This window comes from Danio rerio, chromosome 24, assembly GCF_049306965.1.
Source record: "Danio rerio strain Tuebingen ecotype United States chromosome 24, GRCz12tu, whole genome shotgun sequence".
In the NCBI taxonomy this organism is placed as follows: domain Eukaryota; kingdom Metazoa; phylum Chordata; class Actinopteri; order Cypriniformes; family Danionidae; genus Danio; species Danio rerio.
This window is the reverse complement of record NC_133199.1, coordinates 35,812,186-35,833,476: the sequence shown is the minus strand read 5'-3', so window position 1 is coordinate 35,833,476 and position 21,291 is coordinate 35,812,186. Positions and strand designations below refer to the sequence as shown.

Here is a 21,291-nt window from a genome sequence, read left to right as displayed (position 1 = left end):
CTTTTTTGAATATACCGGTAAAGTCGTTCTGGAAATTTTCCAGATATTTACCGGTATCACTGTGTGAAAGGGGCTAATGACACACATGACTATACATACACAGGGGAGGATTAAAGAGGTTACATACAGGGGTGAAATGCAGGTGGAGGTGATGAACATGACGAGATGGCGGGAAAATAGAACAAAGGAGCACATGGTGAAAGTCACAAAACATGGAACCTGACACCCACAGTCCAAAGACATGTGCTTTAGGTGAATTGGGTAAGCTAAATTGGCCGTAGTGTATGAGTGTGTGTGAATGAGTGTGTATAGGTGTTTCCCAATACTGGGTTGCGATTGGAAGGGCATCTGCTGCATAAAACATGTATCGGAATGATCAGTGGTTCATTCCGATGTGGCGACTTCTGAAATAGAGACTTAGCTGAAGTAAAATGAATGAATAAATGGTGGCCAGTAACTAAACCAGGGGTCACCAAACTTGTTCCTGGAGGGCCGGTGTCCTGCAGATTTTAGCTCCAACCCTAATCAAACACACCTGAACAAGCTAATCAAGGTCTTACTAGATATACTTGAAACACCCAGGCAGGTGTGAGGCAAGTTAGAGCTAAAACCTGCAGGGACACCGGCCCTCCTGGACCGAGATTGGTGACCCCTGAACTAAACATTGGCTGGTGAGTAAAAATGTTTATTTGAAATTGCACCCTAGGAGATGCTGGGTTACTTAAACCAAAACGTTCAATTTAATGTGGTCCTATTTAAAAAAAGAATTAAAAAATGAACCTAGTAGTCAGGTCAGTCCCTATGACACCTAGAATTGGGTTGAAATAACATTTTTAGAGTGTGTAGTCTAGAGGCCAATACAAGCCGTGCTGAATGTAACGTAGTATGTGTCGCAGTTTGTTATTAAAGATTCAACTTATCTGTCTCTCAGCTGGATGAAGAAGCCACGGTGTGGAGTCCCAGACCAGTTTGACAGAGCCTCGAAATTTAGCGTCAGAAAAAGACGTTACGCCCTCACAGGACAGAAATGGCTACACAGACATATCACATACAGGTGAGCTGCAAAGACACATATCTTTTCTGTGTATTTGTGTGCATTTTAGACGTACCAGTATGTTAGCAAATGTGTATTTTCAATCAGTATGTTCGTTTTGAGGATATCTAAAAGCTAGTGTGCTCCAAAGCAGTGAGAAAAATTTGCGTTTAGATTATATAAATCTGATATAAACATCCAAAGCTTGTAGTTTATCACTTCCGCCTGAATGGATCAACAATTTTCATGCTTCATTTTCTTGACCAATTAAATGCTCTCTCGTATGTGACATGCCCAGCTGTGATCAAATAAAACACTATTGGTTGTTCTTTAAAGGGGAGGGGCTACTCTATGTCCCGCCGTCTCTTATTTCAGTTGAGTTTACATCAAACATCAAATAAAAATGCACATTTTAAAGCACTTCACAAGACTTTAATGCATTTATTGTTTGGAGATCAGTTTATTTTGCCTGTTTATCTAGTTATACAGTAAGTGTTTATACTTAAGTACAGGGTGGGCCATTTATATGGATAAACCTTAATTAATTTTGAATGGTTGGTGATATTAACGTCCTGTTTGTGGCACATTAGTATATGTGAGGGGGCAAACTTTTCAGGATGGGTGGTGACAATGGTGACCATTTTGAAGTCGGCCATCTTGGATCCAACTTTTGTTTTTTCAATAGGAAGAGGGTCATTTGACACATCAAACTTATTAGGAAATTCACAAGAAAAACAATGGTGTGCTTGGTTTTAATGTAACTTTATTCTTTCATGAGTTATTTACAAACTTCTGACCACTTATAATATGTGTTCAATGTGCTGCCCATTGTGTTGGATTGTCAATGCATTGTCTTCTCCCACTCTTCACACACTGATAGCAACACCGCAAGAGAAATGCCAGCACAGGCTTCCAGTATACGTAGTTTCAGGTGTTGCACATCTTGTATCTTGTGTCAAATGACCCTCTTCCTATTGAAAAAACAAAAGTTTGATCCAAGATGGTCCACTTCAAAACATGTAAAATGTAGATCTCCATTGTTCTGCTTAATAAGATCTCAGTGTATCACCAGAAGCCATGTTTTTTTTTTCTTTTGGCCTGTATGTATTTTTGGTAACACTTAAATTTAGGTGCCAATTAACTCTAAGAACCAAAAAACTTTAAGTACCATTCTCTCTGTTAACTAGTGACTTATTACCTACCTATTACTGATATATTAACTGTTTATTTTTACATATAACTTACATATACTGCATAATCTTATTCTACATCCTTAACCCATTATACTAATATAAAAGATTCTATGTTAATGTTGATAAGAGGTTTTAACATTATGTAACACAATAATGTACTGCTTTGACTGTTTACTGTTAAATTAATACTGTAAAAAGAGTTTTGAATTGAATCAATGCATTTTAATATTTTTGTGTTTATTTTATGACACTTGTAGAAAAATAAAGATTAATGTTTGTACAAAAATGATTAGTGTAAAAATAAATAATGTAAGGATTTAACAAACTTAACATAAGTAGAAAAAAAATTGTTAGCATTAGGGCTTGATATTAACTTGTTTAATTTTAATATTATTAATTAACTTAAAACCTAATATTAACTTTAAAATACATTCTCTGAAAACATGTCATTTTTTTAATGCAGCTTTGCCACTCAGTTATATAAATGTCTTGTTTTTAAGGACGTTTAAAGAGGTTTTACTGGAATAGGAATCTAATACTGATTAAGAGAATGATTTTTTACAGTGCCAGCAGCAGTGCTGAGATAATTAGTCTGTCAGATTCTTCTCCTTCACCTCACTGTCCGTCTGCCAAACTCCCTTCTCTCGTTCCTAAATCACTCCATCCAACAGTCTCGTCTCTAACTGCGGACTCTCTGCTTTTGCAAACATCTTCTGGAATAACAGTAGAAGGGAATTGGAATAAGCTAAATTACTTTAGCCAATAGCCATTATCTGAATGAAACATGATTGAGGTCAAGATTGATTAATGTTTCTGAAAGTCTAAGTTAAAGGGATAGTTCAGCCAAAAAGGAATATTTACTCACCCCTGACTTGTTCCAAACTGGTTTGAGTTTCTTTCTTCAGTTGAACACAAAAGACATATTTTAATGAAAGCTGAAAACCTTTAACCATTGACTTTCATTATAGGAAAAACATTGAAAGTCAATGGTTACAAGTTTTCAGCATTCTTTAAAATGTCTTCTTTTGTGTTCAACAGAAGAGAGAAAGAGAAGCAGGTTTGGAAACTCTTTGGAAGGTTTGGAAGTAGAAAGTAAAAAAATAACACCAGAATTTGGATTTTAGGGTGATCTATCACTTAAGTGGATAAAACGTAACTCTAAGAAACTACAAATAATACTGTAAAATTGTAGAAAGTAAATATTATGACATATTATTAAGATTTGTAACTGCTATTTCCTACTGGAATTAATTATGAAATGGAATTCATTTGGATTTTTGTGAAAGAAAGCTGAATCCAGGCTAGATCCTTCAGAAAGCATTCAAATATTCAATCTCACTATTAAATAGTGGCGTATCACCTTCTATTATTAGGATATTAGCTGTATATTTATTCTGTATGACCTTATTTTACATCTCTAATCCTACCCAATATACTAACTACTACCTTAATAACTATTAATAAGCAGCAGATTAGGACATTTTTGAGACAAAAGTCATAGTTAATGCTTCATTAATAGCAAAGAATTGTACCCTAAACAATTCTAAAATAAAGTGTGACTCACAGAGTGCCTAAATGTGTTGATTTGATGCTCGAAAAACATTTCTGATTATTATTATTACGTTGAAAGCAGTTTTGCATTAGTTGGTCTGTGTTTTTCCTTTGTTATATAATGTAAAGTACTGGGTTATATATGTAAATACACTACCTGACAAAAGTCTTGTTACCTATCAAATTTTTAGTTACAACAATAACAACTTGTTCTAGTTGATCATTTGGTATCAGAAATGGCTTATATGAAAGGCCAAGGCCTCTAGATTATGCTTAATATTGCAAAATAAAACATGATCATGCCTTGATTTTGAATGATTTAATTATGACAGTAAGGTCTGACTTTGCTTAGACAAAAAACTTGTAACAGAAATAATGTACAGTATAGAATATAAAGTCATTGTGCAGTGGAGAATGAATTACTATTGTGTATGACTCCCATGAGCTTGGAGGACTGCATTCATACATATTTGCAATGACTCTAATCACTTAATAATAAAGTCATCTGGAATGGCAAAGAAAGCGTTCCTGCAGGACTCCCAGAGTTCATCAAGATTTTTTGGATTCATCTTCAATGCCTCCTCCTTCATCTTACCCCAGACGTGCTCCACAATGTTCATGTCTGGTGACTTGGCTGGCCAATCCTGAAGCACATTGACCTTCTTTGCTTTCAGGAACTTTGATGTGGAGGCTGAAGTATGAGAAGGAGCGCTATCCTGCTGAAGAATTTGCCCTCTCCTGGGGTTTGTAATGTAATGGGCAGCACAAATGTCTTGATACCTCAGGCTGTTGATGTTGTCATCCACTCTGCAGATCTCTCGCACTCCCCCATACTGATCGTAACCCCAAACCATGATTTTTCGTTCACCAAACTTGACTGATTTCTGTGAGAATCTCAGGTCCATGTGGGTTCCAATAGGTCTTCTGCAGTATTTGTGATGATTGGGATGCAGTTCAACAGATGATTTATCGGAAAAATCTACCTTCTGACACTTTTCTAAATGATCAACTAGAAGTTATGTTATTATTTATTGTTCTTAGAACTGGGATCGATGACAAGACTTTTGTCAGGTAGTGTACATGGGTTAAGATCAGTTTCAGTAACTAGTTACTAAAAGTTTGCAAAATGAATATACTAAGTACATAGTATGCAAATGAAAAACTGAACTATAAAGCAGCAATCAGACTTAAGGAATTGTGTTTTGACCTATATTGTTACAATATGACACTGAAAACACTGATTTGTATTGTTGTCTTATACAGAGATGATGCTCTCTATGCTAAATGCAACATTTCTTTGATAATCCCACAGCTTATGTATGTATGACCTATATTCAAAAATAACTGCCTTATATTTGGCTCAAAATAATCTGCCTGAGACTATTGTGTTGGCAGATTTGCGCGATGAAAAAAAAAAGTTCCCTAAATGCAATCGAGTTCTTTATATGCTTTTGACTTCTCCAAAGCAGTTCTTTAGATTATAAAAATAATCAAACAGATGGAACTGCTTTTTTTGGATTATGACTTTAGTCGTATTAAGGTAATCAGAAATCGCTGTTTACATGGTAGACTCCTAATCAGAGTATTGTCTTAATCATATTCAAATCGGAGTATTGGTGTCCTTGTAAATGTACTCAAAGTATAAACAACATCTCTATGCTAAAAAGATTACAGATCAGAAAGCTACAAACAAACAGTTGATATACTAAGTGCGCTTCTTCATAACTTTGAGAGAACCTTGCCTGAACGTTCTGAGAGTGTTCCCTGTTACCCGGGATGATTTAGACAGCTTAACAGCTCCAATAACAAACATTGCTTCTGAATTATTCATGTGAGTGCTTTAACAACAAACTCCAGCTCCACACCGGTGCTTTTAAACTCTCTGGCCGGCCTGCTTTGATAGTAAGTGTGCTAATGTACAAAACTGACGGGCAATGCGAAATCACAAAGGAATAAACCAGTGTACCAGCATTTCTTTGATTTAAAATAAGTCAAACAATACAGTCAGCTGAGAGAGATAGTGAGACAGGAGAGAGAGAAAGATTATGATTATGTAATGGAATGCAGCTTGGTGGCTTTGGGCAGAAATGTGTGTGTGATACGTGTGTGTGTGTGTGTGTGTGTGTGTTTGTGTAGCCAGGCTGAGCAGATGGGAAGGCAGATGTTCCCTTCAGCACACGCTGCTCTCGGTCTTGATCCAGACTGTACCACCCTTCACCTTCCCCCAACCCTGGATCATACCATGTCAATACACACACATACACACACACAGAGCCCTGGTCTGATGCTCAGACTATAATGAGCACAAATAACATCACTGTATGCATGTGTGTGTGTGTCTGTGTGCGTGTCTGAAAGCAGGCTGTGTTCTCATACCCACTGACACAAACACACTCTCCAGTCATTCACGTAACTGACATAGTTTCAATATCGCCAGCGAAGGACTGGAAGAACAAAGCGCAGTGTTGTGCATTGAGTGTCCAGTGGAGTGAGGCCTTGTGTTTACATGGGTTCAGATGGGATAATACTTTGGTTTTTCTAGAGTGTAATGGACACTGTTGTTGGTTTTTCGTTTGGCAGACGTTCTGCTCTGTATTTAAAAATAAATATAATATATAAAATAGCATATTAAGATTTTTGGAAAAGCATTGTCATGAATTATTAAGCAGAACTGAATTGAATTTTGTCATCTTTTTTAATTGGCTTCATTTTTTTAAATCACAATTTTACATTTTAATTTGATTCCTTAGGAACACAATTTGTAAATATTTACTCGCTTTACTCAATGTAAATATATCAGACCAGATATTTTGAAATTATTATTTGAATGTCCAAAGTAATTTATTGTTTGCTTATTTTTTAAAGGAATTACAGTAAATTTATAAAGGACCAGAAGGGCCAATTAGAAATAAAATGAAGAATCAAATGATCAATTTAATAATTTAAGCATAAAAATGTATATAAATAAATCATAATTTTAACGAACAAATAACGGACAAATAAATTGACATATTTAAATGTGTTTATTTAAATAGTACCTTTAAGTGTCATTTAATAAAGCAATAAAACAATGCATTTAAAAATAACTTTTAAATGTATTAATAAATAGACAATTATTTTTACAGTTATTATAATTTAATAGTTATTTTATTTATAAATCATTTTAAATGCATTTAAGTGCACAATTTAAATAGCTTTGATAAATGCTTTCCTCTCTTTATTTGCCACTTGGTTTTCATTGCTACATGCTTTTCTTGAGTTAAAAATAAATCGAGTTAAAAAATGCCATTGGTCGGTCCGTGCACGCGGTAGCAACCGATCAACTTCTATCTCAAGTCGAGCTAAACCCTTTCTCACTTGTAAAGAAAATATGCACTGTTATTGGAAACCATAGCTTATTTTAGGGGAAGTTTAAAGATCAGCAATATGAACGTGTTTGGAGACGGTTTTTGGATGATTTATTAGCATTAGCTGATTTCTGTGCTCTTTTTTTGTAATTACGAATAAACCAGACCTGAAAATCCTGTTTTTTTTTGTGCTTTCCATTGCTCTGTTACCATTTAATATTTCATCATCAGATGTGGGGCTATTATATGTAATGACCAAATGCGTTTGGGGTAGTGGTATTTGTTTTCATATTAATTCTTCGGTGATGTACCACAACACGCAGTTTATGAGCGACCAAACAAAATAACATCGGCTAGAATGAACGCGTGCTTTTGACTTGCTGTACAGTAGCTGGCCTGACCGCAGTAACGTCACACCTCAACTGTAAAACTTTTCTATACAGACAATGATAATTCAGATGAGCGTTTCTTTCACAGAAATCAGCTAATTCTAATAAATCATCTATAAACTGTTTCCAAACACATTTAGATCGTCCTGACATTTGAGTAGCTGCGCTGATCTTTAAACTCTTGCTAAAATGAGCTAAATGATATATATCAGCAACATCATATGAGTAGCAGTGCGATATGGCTGTATATCAGCACTGGAGGCTGTCATGACTGTCAGTGACCACCTGAGGGCGCTGTAGTTCAACGGACACTGAGAGGGAACTACAGCGCCCAAAAAACTACAAATTCATACATACCACGCGCATTACATCCAGTCCACGTATACTGATCTACCATCACAGCTGTGTCCGTTTCTGTTGATTATCTGGACTATATTTTCTATCATTCCACCACTGTTTGTCATCGCGTCGTTTATCTTTCTTGTCTCCTCGATCTAGTAAGTCTGGTATTCCGAGTTTGCTGTTCCTGATCTTGTTCTCGTATCTTGCTAAAGTCTAGTTCGTGTTTATCTGTCTTAGTTTCTTGTTTTGTTGATTGTTTGTTATTTTGTTACTTTGGTATTTTGTATTTTTGTTCACTGTCGCTGCACTATTTATCATTAAATCTGCACTTGGATCCACACCCTTTTTGTTCCTGTTTTTGTTTCTGTTTTGATCACGCTAAACGTGACAGAGGCATGCATTGGCACAAGGACGCAGCCCGAGTGCCTTCCCACCCGTGACCAACCAAAAAGTAACTCAGGGTTATACAAAGGGTGGCTAACAAAAAATACATACATTCCTGATATTAGTCCTGTCTCACTCTCAATTCTCTACAATTACTATGGTATAAATACAGCACTACAACATAAAAAAGAAAGAGATCGACTTCTCTGTCACTCACTAATTTTATAATACTTTGATCAGCTGTAGTTTGAAATTACGCCAACCTTTTCTCCTCTGAGGGCTTATTATGCTGTCTCTGTCGCCATCTTGTGGCTGTCACTCTATGTGCGTGGAGTGATACAAAAGGGTGAGGAGGCTGAACGAGTTCTGATATTGCAGAATAATATATACAGTTGAAGTGAGAATTATTAGCCCCCTTTTGATTTTATTTTATTTTTAAAAATATTTCCCAAATGATTTTTAACAAAGCAAGGAAATTTTCACAGTATGTCTGATAATATTTTTTTCTTCTGGAAAAAGTCTTATTTATTTTATTTCGGCTAGAATAAAAGTAGTTATTAATTTTTAAAAAAACATTTTTGGGACAAAATTATTAGCCCCTTTAAGCTAACTTTTTTTCCGATAATCTACAGAACAAACCATCGCTATACAATAACTTGCCTATTTACCCTAACCTGCCTAGTTCACCCTATTAACCTAGTTAAGCCTTTAAATGTCACTTTAAGGTGTATAGAAGTGTCTTGAAAAATATCAAGTAAAATATTATTTACTGTCATCATGACAAAGATAAAATAAATCCGTTATTAGAAATACGTTTTTAAAACTATTATGCTTAGAAATGTGCTGAAACAATCTTTTCTCCATTAAACAGAAATTGGTGAAAAAAATAACCCGGGGCGCTAATAATTCAAGGGGGCTAATAATTCTGACTTCAACTATATATATATATATATATATATATATATATATATATATATATATATATATATATATATATATATATATATATATATATATAAATATATAAATATATAAATATATAAATATATATATATATATATATATATATATATAWAAATATATATATATATATATATATATATATATATATATATATATAAATATATATATATATATATATATATATATATATATATATATATATATATATATATATATATATATATATATAGCCATGTTTTAATACACATTTTATTAAATTAGGATTATTCTATTTTTTTTCATGTTTTCCTCTCACTTTTGTAGCTTAATTAAAGCTAAATGATTTTTTATTTACAGTTTACATCATTCCAGCTTTCTACCTGTCTGCTACCTACATTTAAATTAAATCCAAACTCAGTAATTTAAAAACCATTTCCATTCAATTCAGAAAAACCACACAACCCTGCTAGTATAAGTATAGTGGACAACACTCCCACTGTTGGATTTTCCCCAATGGAAAAAGACTTGATTCTGGTGTCGGTGGTGAAGCCCAGTGGTTAAAGTCCTGGGCTCATGGCCAAACAGTTACAGGTTCAAACCCCAAAAGAGTCGATCCATGAATTATAACCATTGTGCCCTTTTGACACACACTTAACCCCTGGCCGTTGCTGTGATTTATCATGGTTAGATTGTGGAAAACGATTTTCCACCAGCTCTGGTCATCAACCAAGTGCTTTTTGGCATCCAGACTTGATGCAAATTTATGCTCAGTGATTTTTGTATTGAATCAATTGTGCAAGTAGCAGATGAGAAGCGACGCGGGAAGGTTTTTAAAACACACCGCGCTGCGCACAGCTAACACACCTAAGCCTGGAGAGGAAAAAAGAAATATCTAAAAGGTCAAGAAGTTGAAAGACAGGATTATGATTTCTGGGAAGTACAGCTGAGAAAGGAAAATAAATGAACAGTGCGAGGCCAGATGTTGATCTAATAGTTTGCGCTCACAGACAGAACAACTGTACGCGGATGATTTCCAAACCTCATCCCCAACCACCTGGAGAGCGCGAGAGAGGAATCGAGATAGAGAGCTTAGGTTTCCGTCAGATATTATGTCTTGTAAATATTTTAAGAGGCGCAGCTTTAATACAGTTTAAATTCCTCCGCACATTTGAGAAAACAGCTGCTACTGAGTTGATTGAGAGTTTTGGCTAATGCGCTATAGACACTCGCACAAGTGCCTGATATCATACTTAATAGAAGTAAAGAGACAATCACATAAAACTTAAAGCAACCCGTGGGAAACATAATCAGGTGTTTTAAAGTTTCTAGTTAGAGCAAAATAACATTTTTATAAGTGTTTTCATTTCTTTAGTAGTACATTAAAGAAGATTTTTGGCTAAAGCTGTGCTTGGTGATTCATAAAGTCTTAGGCTACCGGCAGTTTAAATGTCTACTGTTTGTGTTTTCTTAGCTTTGTGTATATTTCACTTGTGTGTTAATAATAAATGCTGTTTTAATACTGGTAATGCACTGTGTGTAGCAGAAGCCAGCTAGTAAGTGCTGTGCATGTAAACCTCACTCCTCTGACCCCTAAAGGTGCTCTAGCGACAGATGCTAGAGGCCATGGTCTTTAGCCTCCTTGTTACAGCAATCGACCCCCATGCGGCAGGTCGTCAGTTCGATCACAGCTCGGAGCGGGTTGGGTGACGTAGGACCAGTGGGATTACATTGGTGCCGTGACCCGGATGGGAGTGAGGGTTAGGGGGGTGAGTGTAACAGAGGTTAGCTAGTATAGTGCTGTGCAGGTAAACCTTACTCCTTTGACCTTTAAAGGTGCTCTAGCGACAGATGCTAGAGGCCATGGTCTTTAGCCTTTAGCCTTCTTTCATCAAGAAGCATATATACCATATAAAGTTGGTATAGTGGTAGCAGAAGTAATAAATGTGTTGTTGTAGCAGTAGTAGTAGTAGTCGTTATTGGTGTTGTAGTAGTAGTCATTGTAGTAGTACCAGTAGTAGTTGTCGTTGATGTAGATGTTGTTGTAGCAGTGATTGCGGTAGTAGTAGTAGTAGTAGTAGTAGTAGACGTTGTTGTATTAGTTGTAGCAGACGCTATAGTAGTATCAGTAGTGGTAGTCATTGTTGTAGTAGAGTCAGTATTAGTAGACATTATAGTAGTAATAGTTGTGGTTGTGACTGTAGTAGCAGCAATAGTAGTTGTAATATAAGTAACTTTCTGTAGTAGTAGTTGGTGTAGTACTTGTGATTTATTATCATTGTCATTTATTATTACTGTTGTCCTTTCTTTCTTTTTACTGTCATTATTACTATCATACATTACTAAGCATTGTTGTTACTCCCTAACTCTGACTGGTTTCTTTTTTTATCTGTTTTACTTGTATCTGCGATACTTGCTTCATTTATTGGCTGATATTGTTCCTAATGTATGTAATCTGATCTTTCCACCAAGTTACCTTTACATGGACACACACACACACACACACACACACACACACACACAGACGCACAATCACACCTAACAGTACCTGACTATATTGTTTTTGTTTTGTTTTTTATTGTTGTTTTGTTATGGTTTTTTGTTGATGTTTTTTTTTGTATTTGTATGATCCCAATTTATGTACCTTTTTGCATATTCTAATAAAAAAAAGAAGAAGCATATAGACAAGCAACACGTCTTGTTTTCAAAAATAAGATATCAAAATTAAGTGACTTTTTCCTTAAAAAAAGCTAAATAATCTTGTTTTTCCTTTCGATGATCCTTTTGATTGTTTTGCTTTTCCCATTGGCAGATTATTTAGCTTGTTTTAAGGAAAAGCTCACCTAATTTTGGCCTATTATTTCTGAAAACAAGACAATATTGTTTGCTTGTCCAGAAAAAGCTTCTTGATTTGAGACTTCCTAGATATTTGGACTACAACAAGCATTTTTTTTTTGCAGTGTGTGCTTAGAAAAGTGCTCGGAGTAACTGAAGCACATGCTGAAAAGACATGGGGAGCTGTAGCTAATTTGCATTTAAAGAGACACACTAAAACAGGATTTTGTTTGCTTTTTCGACAAAAAGGAAGCGTTTACACCATGATGTGATACATAATTTGGGATGTATTTTGATTTAAATTTGCAGAAAAAGAGAGATAGATTTTGTGAACACATGAAAGTTATATTGTATCTTTTACAAATTGTACATTTACATTAACTTTTGGCTCAGGTAGAAATATATCAAAATGTGACACAATTTTGTGGGGAAAACGTAACACCATCATCATAGAAAATAGTCTGCAATTTTAATTAAATTGTTGTACATGTTCAATACACTTTAAAAAGAATTATTGACCAAAAGTCATGACAACAAACATGTTCATGTTGATTCAACTTATTTTAATGAGTTAATCAGGTTTCAAGACAACTTTTTTATGTTATACATTTTACTTTTATATGTTATAAAGTCTAATCTGATATTTTAGTCAGTTTGATTGATGTAAGATGACTACAAAAATTAAATTTTTTCTTTTGATATTTGCCGCCAGTTCATCTCAGGAAGTGACGATTGTGTTCTCTTTAACTCTTTAATTGGATGGAAACATTGCTTTATTTGCTCATCTTTTAGGCGATATTCCAATTTTACGCATAAATTTAATTCGCATCTTTAGATAGAAACATAGCTGAAATAACTGAAATCATTTGGCGTCGTGATATGGAACTGTAATGCGGTCAAAACAGACCTGAAAGTACTTTGGCTGCGCAGTTGCTAACAGAAAGCACTTATGTTAGCATAAGCAGCATGAAAATAATTCATATTTGCATATTTATTAGTTAACAAACAAATATCAAATTGCTAACTTTTAAAAACAACTTTGTAGTATTATTTATAGTACTCTTTGGAAAGGAAAATGAGTAAAAATGAGATATAAGACGCATCATTAGCAACATGCAACCTGGTAACGTGTTCTGTTGTTTTCTAATGATAGCTGCTGCTTTCTGATTATCCCCATCTGCTCTTTCTCCAGCATAAAAAACTTCACGCCTAAAGTGGGCGCAGAAGAGACCCACAATGCCATCCGGCGGGCGTTTGACGTGTGGCAGAACGTGACGCCCTTGCGTTTCGAGGCAGTGCCGTACAGCGAACTGGAGCGCAGCAAGAAAGATGTGGATATTACTATTATTTTCGCCTCAGGTTTTCACGGCGACAGCTCCCCTTTCGACGGAGAAGGGGGCTTTCTTGCACATGCCTACTTCCCCGGTCCAGGGATTGGAGGAGACACACACTTCGATTCAGATGAGCCCTGGACTCTGGGGAACCCCAACCATGACGGTACGTAAACCTGGTTATATTGGGCCCATATAAAGGCAGCTTTATTGGAGAATAAATCTCAGCTCGCTCTCCGCTGAAGCAAATAACTGCATTGTCTGGGCATTGCTTTCCTGGACTGAAAATGCTGAAATGGTGCAATGTTTGTTTTTTTATCAATTGCAATTTATATTCCCTTACATTTAAGAGCAAATGATTGCCTATAGTGCAAACAAATAAGTGGATTGCTAGTTTTTTTTTGCAGGTTTGAATAAAGTAGTTGGAGTTTAGGCATCTCTCTTTTTCTCTCTTTCTCTCTCTCTCTCTCTCTCTCTCTCTCTCACTCTCTTTATTCACCATAATTCACCACAACTGACTGTTCTGCATTTTGATCACTAATTCATTAATTTTCCTTCGGCTTAGTGCTTTTATTCATCAGGGGTTGCCACAGCGGAATGAACCGCCAACTTATCCATCATATGTTTTACACAGCGGATGCCCTTCCAGCTGCAACCCAGTACTTGGAAATACCCATACACTCACATTCACACATATATACAACGGACAACTTAGCTTACCCAGTTCACCTATAGTGCATGTCTTTGGACAGTGGGGGAAACGGAGCACTCGGAGAATACCCATGCCAACATGGGGAGAACATGCAAACTCCTGACAATTAATTTATTATTACTTTTATTGGATTCTAGGAACACAGTTTGTAAACATTTACAACAGGTGAATATATCAGGCCTTCTTTAAACATTATTTTTAAATGTCCAACGTTACTCTATAGTTCATTTATAATTAATGATTATTAATTATTTAAACTTTCCGAAAGCCTTTTAACAATATTACAATTTTATAGACTTTTTATTAGATACATTTTTCATGTTGGTCTGAATTACAACATGCCTTTAATTACAAAATTAATTGAAATTCTTCTGTTTGTTTATTGGCCAATTGTTTGTTAACCCTTTACAGTAACGCTCCATTTGTTCACATAGGAAAATTACTATAGCAATTTATATTAAATGACTAGCAATCATCAGATTCAGCAATCATCAAATCAACAACTAGCAATATAACTAGTAATACAACTTGTAAAATAAGCCTACAAGCCTTATAATTAGGCCCACACAGAATCTCCACACGCAGAATTCCGCAGATTTTAGCCCATCATTTATTCTGTTTATTTACTTGTGTAAATGTGTACATTTGTTCAATTTTAAATTAATTTCAGTAATATAATTGACTAACATGAAAATATTCATATGCTTTATTTGCAATACAGTGTGTAAAGTAATATTTGCTGTCTTTTAGTAGATATATTATATAGAAGACTTGCTTTTTTACCAAATAAAGTGAATCTAATCAGATTTTTGCCAAAATTCTGCACAGCAATAGCAAAAGATGTCTGCAGATTCTGTCTGGCCCTGCTTATAAGTAAGGGATAAAGTACATCCAGGTGGTTGTTTATTGCAGAATAAAGCCTTTTCAGTTGTATAAGACTGAAGGGCTTTATTCTGCAATAAACAACCACCTGGATGTACTTTATCCCGTTTATTACATGGCTACTTGCCACACAAAATGGCTACTTTAAACACAAAACATTGCTCTGAGCCATAATAGTTTATTAATTATTTAATTAAATGCAAAGCAAAAACAGCTCAATGGAGCATACACTAACCTACATATTATTCAGTCACAAGAAGATGCACAACAGTCAAAAACCGTGGTAGGACAGAAGAGCATATAAATATGCATGTGAATGTATTCAGTGACAGTCAAGATGATTCGAAGTACCCTGATGAGCCTGTGTTATTAGTCTCAGTATATTTTATCTATTAATGATTCTGATTGGTCAGTCGTGACATTCCAAGGTATTTTTTTCTGAGATAACAACCACTTAGTTTAGTGTATGTTACAAATTATTGTGAAATAGGTTGGTGCAGGGGTTCTCAAACTCGATGCTGGAGGTCTGGTGTCCTGCAGATTTTAGCTCCAACTTGCCTCAACACACCTGCAAGGATGTTTCTAGAAAGCTATAGTCAGAGCTTGATTAGCTAGCACAGGTGTGTCTGATTGGGTTTGGAGCTAAAATTTGCAGGACACCGGACCTCCGGGACCGAGATTGAGAACTCCTGGGTTAGTGTATGCTCCATTCAGCCGTTTTCGATTGTGTCAGCTTTGCCTGTAATTAAACTATTACAGTTCAGAAGGATGTTTTGTGTCGAATGTATATGTTTTGTGGCAAGTAGCCATGTAATAAGCACAAAGTACATCCAGAATAAAGAATAAAGCTCTTCAGTCTTATACAACATTGCTCGCCTTCACGTCAGGCTACCAATAAGCCTGTCAGGCTTTATTCTGCAATACCCCCTGGATGTACTTTATCCCTTACATAACACATCTTGAAATGTCCTGACTGACCAATCAGAATCAAGTATTCCAGAGTGACGTGTAATAAATCATATTAAAAGCTTTATCAATTATCACAACTAGTTAATTTAATATTGTATGCCAATACTTCTACTAGGCCTAGCTTGATACACTCCATCTGAGCACACACACTGGTTGTGCAGCAAGGGACTTCAGACTCACATGGGCCACACTTTTACTGTCTGCTAGCGGACATCATCTCTAGCTCTCCTCCATCTCAAAATTCTTGTCAGAGAGTTCAGCTGTAAGTAGGTCAGGCAGAAAAAAAAATCGGATGGGGATTTTTGAAGAATAATAAGCTCGGTAGATGTTTAGTCTGGATTAAAGGGACAAACTAGCACACCTAAATGCTGTGTTCTCCCTTGCATGGTTGCTATTTTCTGTCTCTTACCTTGTTTTTCACTTTTATTGCTTCGCCTGGTTGCAGAAAGAGACGTGGAGAACATTTTGGCTCGGTTGTATAAGTGTGTGTTTGTGTGTGTGTGTGAAGGAGAGTATTAGACCTCACAGCAGGACCAATATTGAGGCTGGGAGAAAGAGAGACTGTCTGAGACAATGGAATGGACAGAATAGAGCAATAAAAGCATTTGTTTACTTGTTGAACTACAGCTTGGCTTAGCGCTGAAACTGGGATGAGTTGAAGTCAGAGATTGTGGAAAAGCGGTTTGAAGACAAAATTAAACTTTGGTTTTTACTTATTTACTAAGGCTTGTGGGGCAGCACAGTGGCTTAGTGGTTAGCACTATCACCCCTTAGCATGAAAGTCGCTGTTTCGAGTCCTATCTGGGCTAGCTGGCATTTCTGTGTGGAGTTTGCATGTTCTCCCCGTGTTGGCGTGGGTTTCCTTCTGGGGCTCCGGATTCCCCCAAAGTCCAAAGACATATATAGGTGAATTGGGTGAACTAAAGTTGTGTGAATGTGAGAGTGTATGGGTGTTTTCCAGTACTGGGTTGCGACTGGAAAGGCATACACTGTGTAAAACGTATGCTGAATAAGTTGTCGATTCATTTTGCTGGGGCGACCCCTGATGAATAATGGACTAAGCCGAAGAAAAATGAATGAACTGAGGCTTGCATATTGTATGTGATACGAGTGAGCACAGCCCATTTTGTTGTAATATCTTACATGTAGGCCATTCAAATTTCTAGGTTCTTCAGTGGAGTATTAACTGTGGTCCTATTTAAGTCAATAGTTACTAATATTTTTTTATTTCACCCCTAAAATAAATCTACTGTATAGACAAAACAACTGAATACCAATGGCTCCTGGTAATACACTGAGGTCTTATGGAGCAAAATGATCAGTTTGGTCAAGAAACTGAGCATTGTTATCCTTAGTAGTCCCTAGTGGTGCAAAATATTCACATATACTATATATGAGACATTGTTGAATGTATTTTCCATATTAAAATATAATTCCCAAATGCATAGATTTACTATAACTTTTATTTTCATGTAGCATGCATACATATATACTGTATGTGACTTTATTGTGATTTTATGTCATTTAAGCCTAGAAAATTATTTTACCTGAGATGAACTTGGATAGATATATATGGCCACCAGAAGCAAAGGGGGGAAATATTTAAATATACTTTTGACATATATTTAAATTCATTGAAATGTATTTATTACTCATATATTTCAATCTATGTGACTTCCAAACTGTAAACTTGCACATTTACACATTTACACATACCAAACACATATTTTTAGAAATACACATTCTATTGACACAAATTGACACATTATATCATATTATATTATAGTATATTATTCATTCATTCATTTTCTTGTCGGCTTAGTCCCTTTATTAATCCAGGTTCGCCACAGTGGAATGAACCGCCAACTTATCCAGCAAGTTTTTACACAGCGGATGCCCTTCCAGCCGCAACCCATCTCTTGGAAATATTATATTATATTATATTATATTATATTATATTATATTATATTATATTATATTATATTATATTATATTATATTATATTATATTAAATTATATTATATTATTTTATATTATATTAATTGTATTATTATATTATATTATATTATATTATATTATATTATATTATATTATATTATATTATATTATATTATATTATATTATATTAATTGTATTATATTATTATATTATATTATATTATTATATTATATTATATTTTATTATATTATATTATATTATATTATATTATATTATATTTACACAAATTTGCATGATATTAAAATTTATAATATTCATTTTCCTAGTGAACATTTTACGTCTTAAAGTGAACAATACATAAATTAATCCAAAATAAAATATTTTGAAAGATGCTGTCATGCCACGTATTGTAATTTATTTTCCTACTATGGGAGTAACGGGTGCCAGCAATCAGCAAAATATCTATTTCTTCAAAATATCTTCTTTTGTGTTTGAACTCAAACTCAAATAGGTTTCGAATAAGTTAAAATTTCACTTTTTAAGTGAACTACCCCTTTAAGAACACATACTGTAAAATAAAGGTAAATTAAACTGGAAATTCCTTCATATCAGCACAGCATGTGGTGCCACATTTTTACGGACTGAACTTATATATAAATCTGCCCTCCAGCAAACAATAACTGGTAACAAGATTTTTAAAAAAGATTTCCAGCAACTCACGCACACACATCATACCTGTACATCTTGAACAGATAAGCAGCAGATGTTGACTCCTTTTTCTTCCTGCTATATGTCCCCGAGGAAGAGTAAACACACAGGCGAACACAAATTCCGGTGGATTCAGATGTGTTTTGTGCTCTTAAGTTGAAGCGATAACATCGGCTACAGTGGAAAATATGAACATTCATGTGGCGGCGTTCATGCAGGAAATTAAAATTCCACAGACATATATTTTTTTCCCTTCCTCACCCAAAATCATGGTTTGGAAAACAATGGGGAGTGAAGAATGTCCTGTATGTTTCATGAATGGGAAGACATGTTTCAAAAGTTGAAGAATTTCACCTACAGTACATTTCTGATGAACGTGTTTAGCTGCATGTGTCGAGCTGTCCAGGACTCGTAGATCATGTTGGAGGAAGAGGACGGAGAAATCAAACATCTGAAAGAAAAAAAAAAAAACAAGGTTTGTTGGAAAAGGATAACTGGCAAGATCAGTGTGGATGATGCAATACATGTGAAGAGGAACAGTTTTATTGCACGTCTACAAGAGTCAGTTGGCAGTAAAACAGAAAAAAAGATATGTTTGAATGAGATGGACATATAAACAGATGGAATGAATGAATGAATGAATGAATGAATGAATGAATGAATGAATGAATGAATGAACGAATGAACGAATGAACAGGCAAGCATATAGACAGATGGAATGAAGAAATAGACAGAAAGGTAAATAGACAGATGGATGGAATGATTAATGAATGAATGGATAGAGAGATGTGAATATAGACAGGTGGATGGAGTGATTGAAGGAACAGACGGGCATATAGACAGATGAATGAATGAATAGACAGACAGGCAAATATACAGATGGATGGAATAAATGAAGGGTTAGACAGATGGGGATATAACAGATGGATGGATCGATTGAATAAATGAATGAATTGATGGATGACTGCATGGGCGAATGGGTGAATGAACAAATGAGCGAACAAACGAATGAATGAATGAATGAATAGATGGATTGATAAATAGATAGACAGACAGACAGACATATAGACAGGCGAATAAATGAAAGAATGAATGAATGAATGAATGAATGAATGAATGAATGAATGAATGAATGAATGAATGAATGAATGAACGAACAGACGGGAATATAGACAGATGACTAAATGAATGAATAGACAGACAGGCAAATATACAGATAGATGGAATGAATGAAGGGTTAGACAGATGGGCATATAGAAAGATGGACAAATGAATGAATGAATGAATGAATGAATGAATAGATAACTAGATGGACAGACAGGCATTTAGACAGATGAATGGAATAAATGAACGAATGAATGAATAAATAGATCATATGGACAGATGAATGAATGAATGAATGAATGAATGAATGACTAGATGGACAGACAGGCATTTAGACAGATGAATGGAATGAATGAATGAATAATCAGCTCATATGGACAGATGAATGAATAATTGAATGAATGAATGAATGAATGAATGAATGAATGAATGAATGAATGAATGAATGAATGAATGAATAGACAGACAGGCAAATATACAGATGGATGGAATGAATAAAGGGTTAGACAGATGGGCATATAGACAGATGAACGAATGATTTAATGAATGAATGAATGAATAGTTAACTAGATGGACAGACAGGCATTTAGACAGATGAATGGAATAAATGAACGAATGAATGAATAATCAGATGGATAGATGGATGGATGAAATGAATGAATGAATGAATGGAAGAACAGACGGGCAGATGGATGGTATGAATGACTGAATGAATGAATTAATGGATGAGGGAATGAATGAATGAATTGATGGATGAATGTATGGATAGACGGAATGAGACAATGGAAAAATCATGTGACACTGAAAATTAGGCTAAAAAATTCAGCATTGCAGTCACAGAATAAATAACATTTTAAAATATATTAAAATAGAAAACTGTTTTTTTATTGTAATAATATTTTACAATTTATCTACTTTTGTTGTATTTTTAGTCAAACAAATGCAGCCTTTGTGAGCAGCTCTAGCATGGTTTATACTAAAAATATTATGTAGAAAAAAATTTGAGCTGCAAATAAGCATATTTGAATTATTTTTAATGTATATTATTATACTATTGTTAATTAAAATTATTAATAACATATTTATTAATCAGTAATGATGTTGAAAATTCAGCTGTGAATCACAAAATCTAATAAAAAATACACCGCTATAAAATACTATTTTAAATTGTAACTATATATATTTTTAAATTACATATTTTTTTAAATAGATGCAAAATTGGGGAGCAGAATACACACACACACACACACACACACACACACATATATATATATATATATATATATATATATATATATATATATATATATATATATATATATATATATATATATATTTTTTTTTTTTTTTTTTTTTTCCTGAGACAGAAAGAAAAATACATATGAAAATGAAATAATTAACACAATAAAATAAGTAAAATAAAAATAAATTAATTAATTAAGCAGCACGTCCAACTCAGGATGTAGACAACAAATGAGAGAAGTTAAAAGCGAATGTGGTTTTATGCTGTCTGCTACAATCAGGCTGTGTGGGAATTACAGTAATTATGAGATGAAAACTCTCCGACTCTGTTCACGTCCTCACACTCAAGAACTGTTCATTTCTATGGCAACTCTTATGATGGCAAAACAGAT

General features: G+C 34.6%; 1 protein-coding gene across 2 annotated transcripts in view; it reads left to right on the top strand.

Moving 5' to 3' along the window:
• The window catches only part of mmp16a (matrix metallopeptidase 16a (membrane-inserted)), a 105,825-nt gene that overhangs the window by 38,460 nt on the left and 46,074 nt on the right, over window positions 1–21,291 (top strand). For both annotated transcript variants that reach the window (XM_073940970.1, XM_073940969.1), the window contains 2 exons: window positions 932–1,054; window positions 13,206–13,510. In XM_073940970.1, coding sequence (XP_073797071.1) covers window positions 932–1,054; window positions 13,206–13,510 — 428 coding nt within the window. The remainder of the gene's footprint in view (window positions 1–931; window positions 1,055–13,205; window positions 13,511–21,291) is intronic.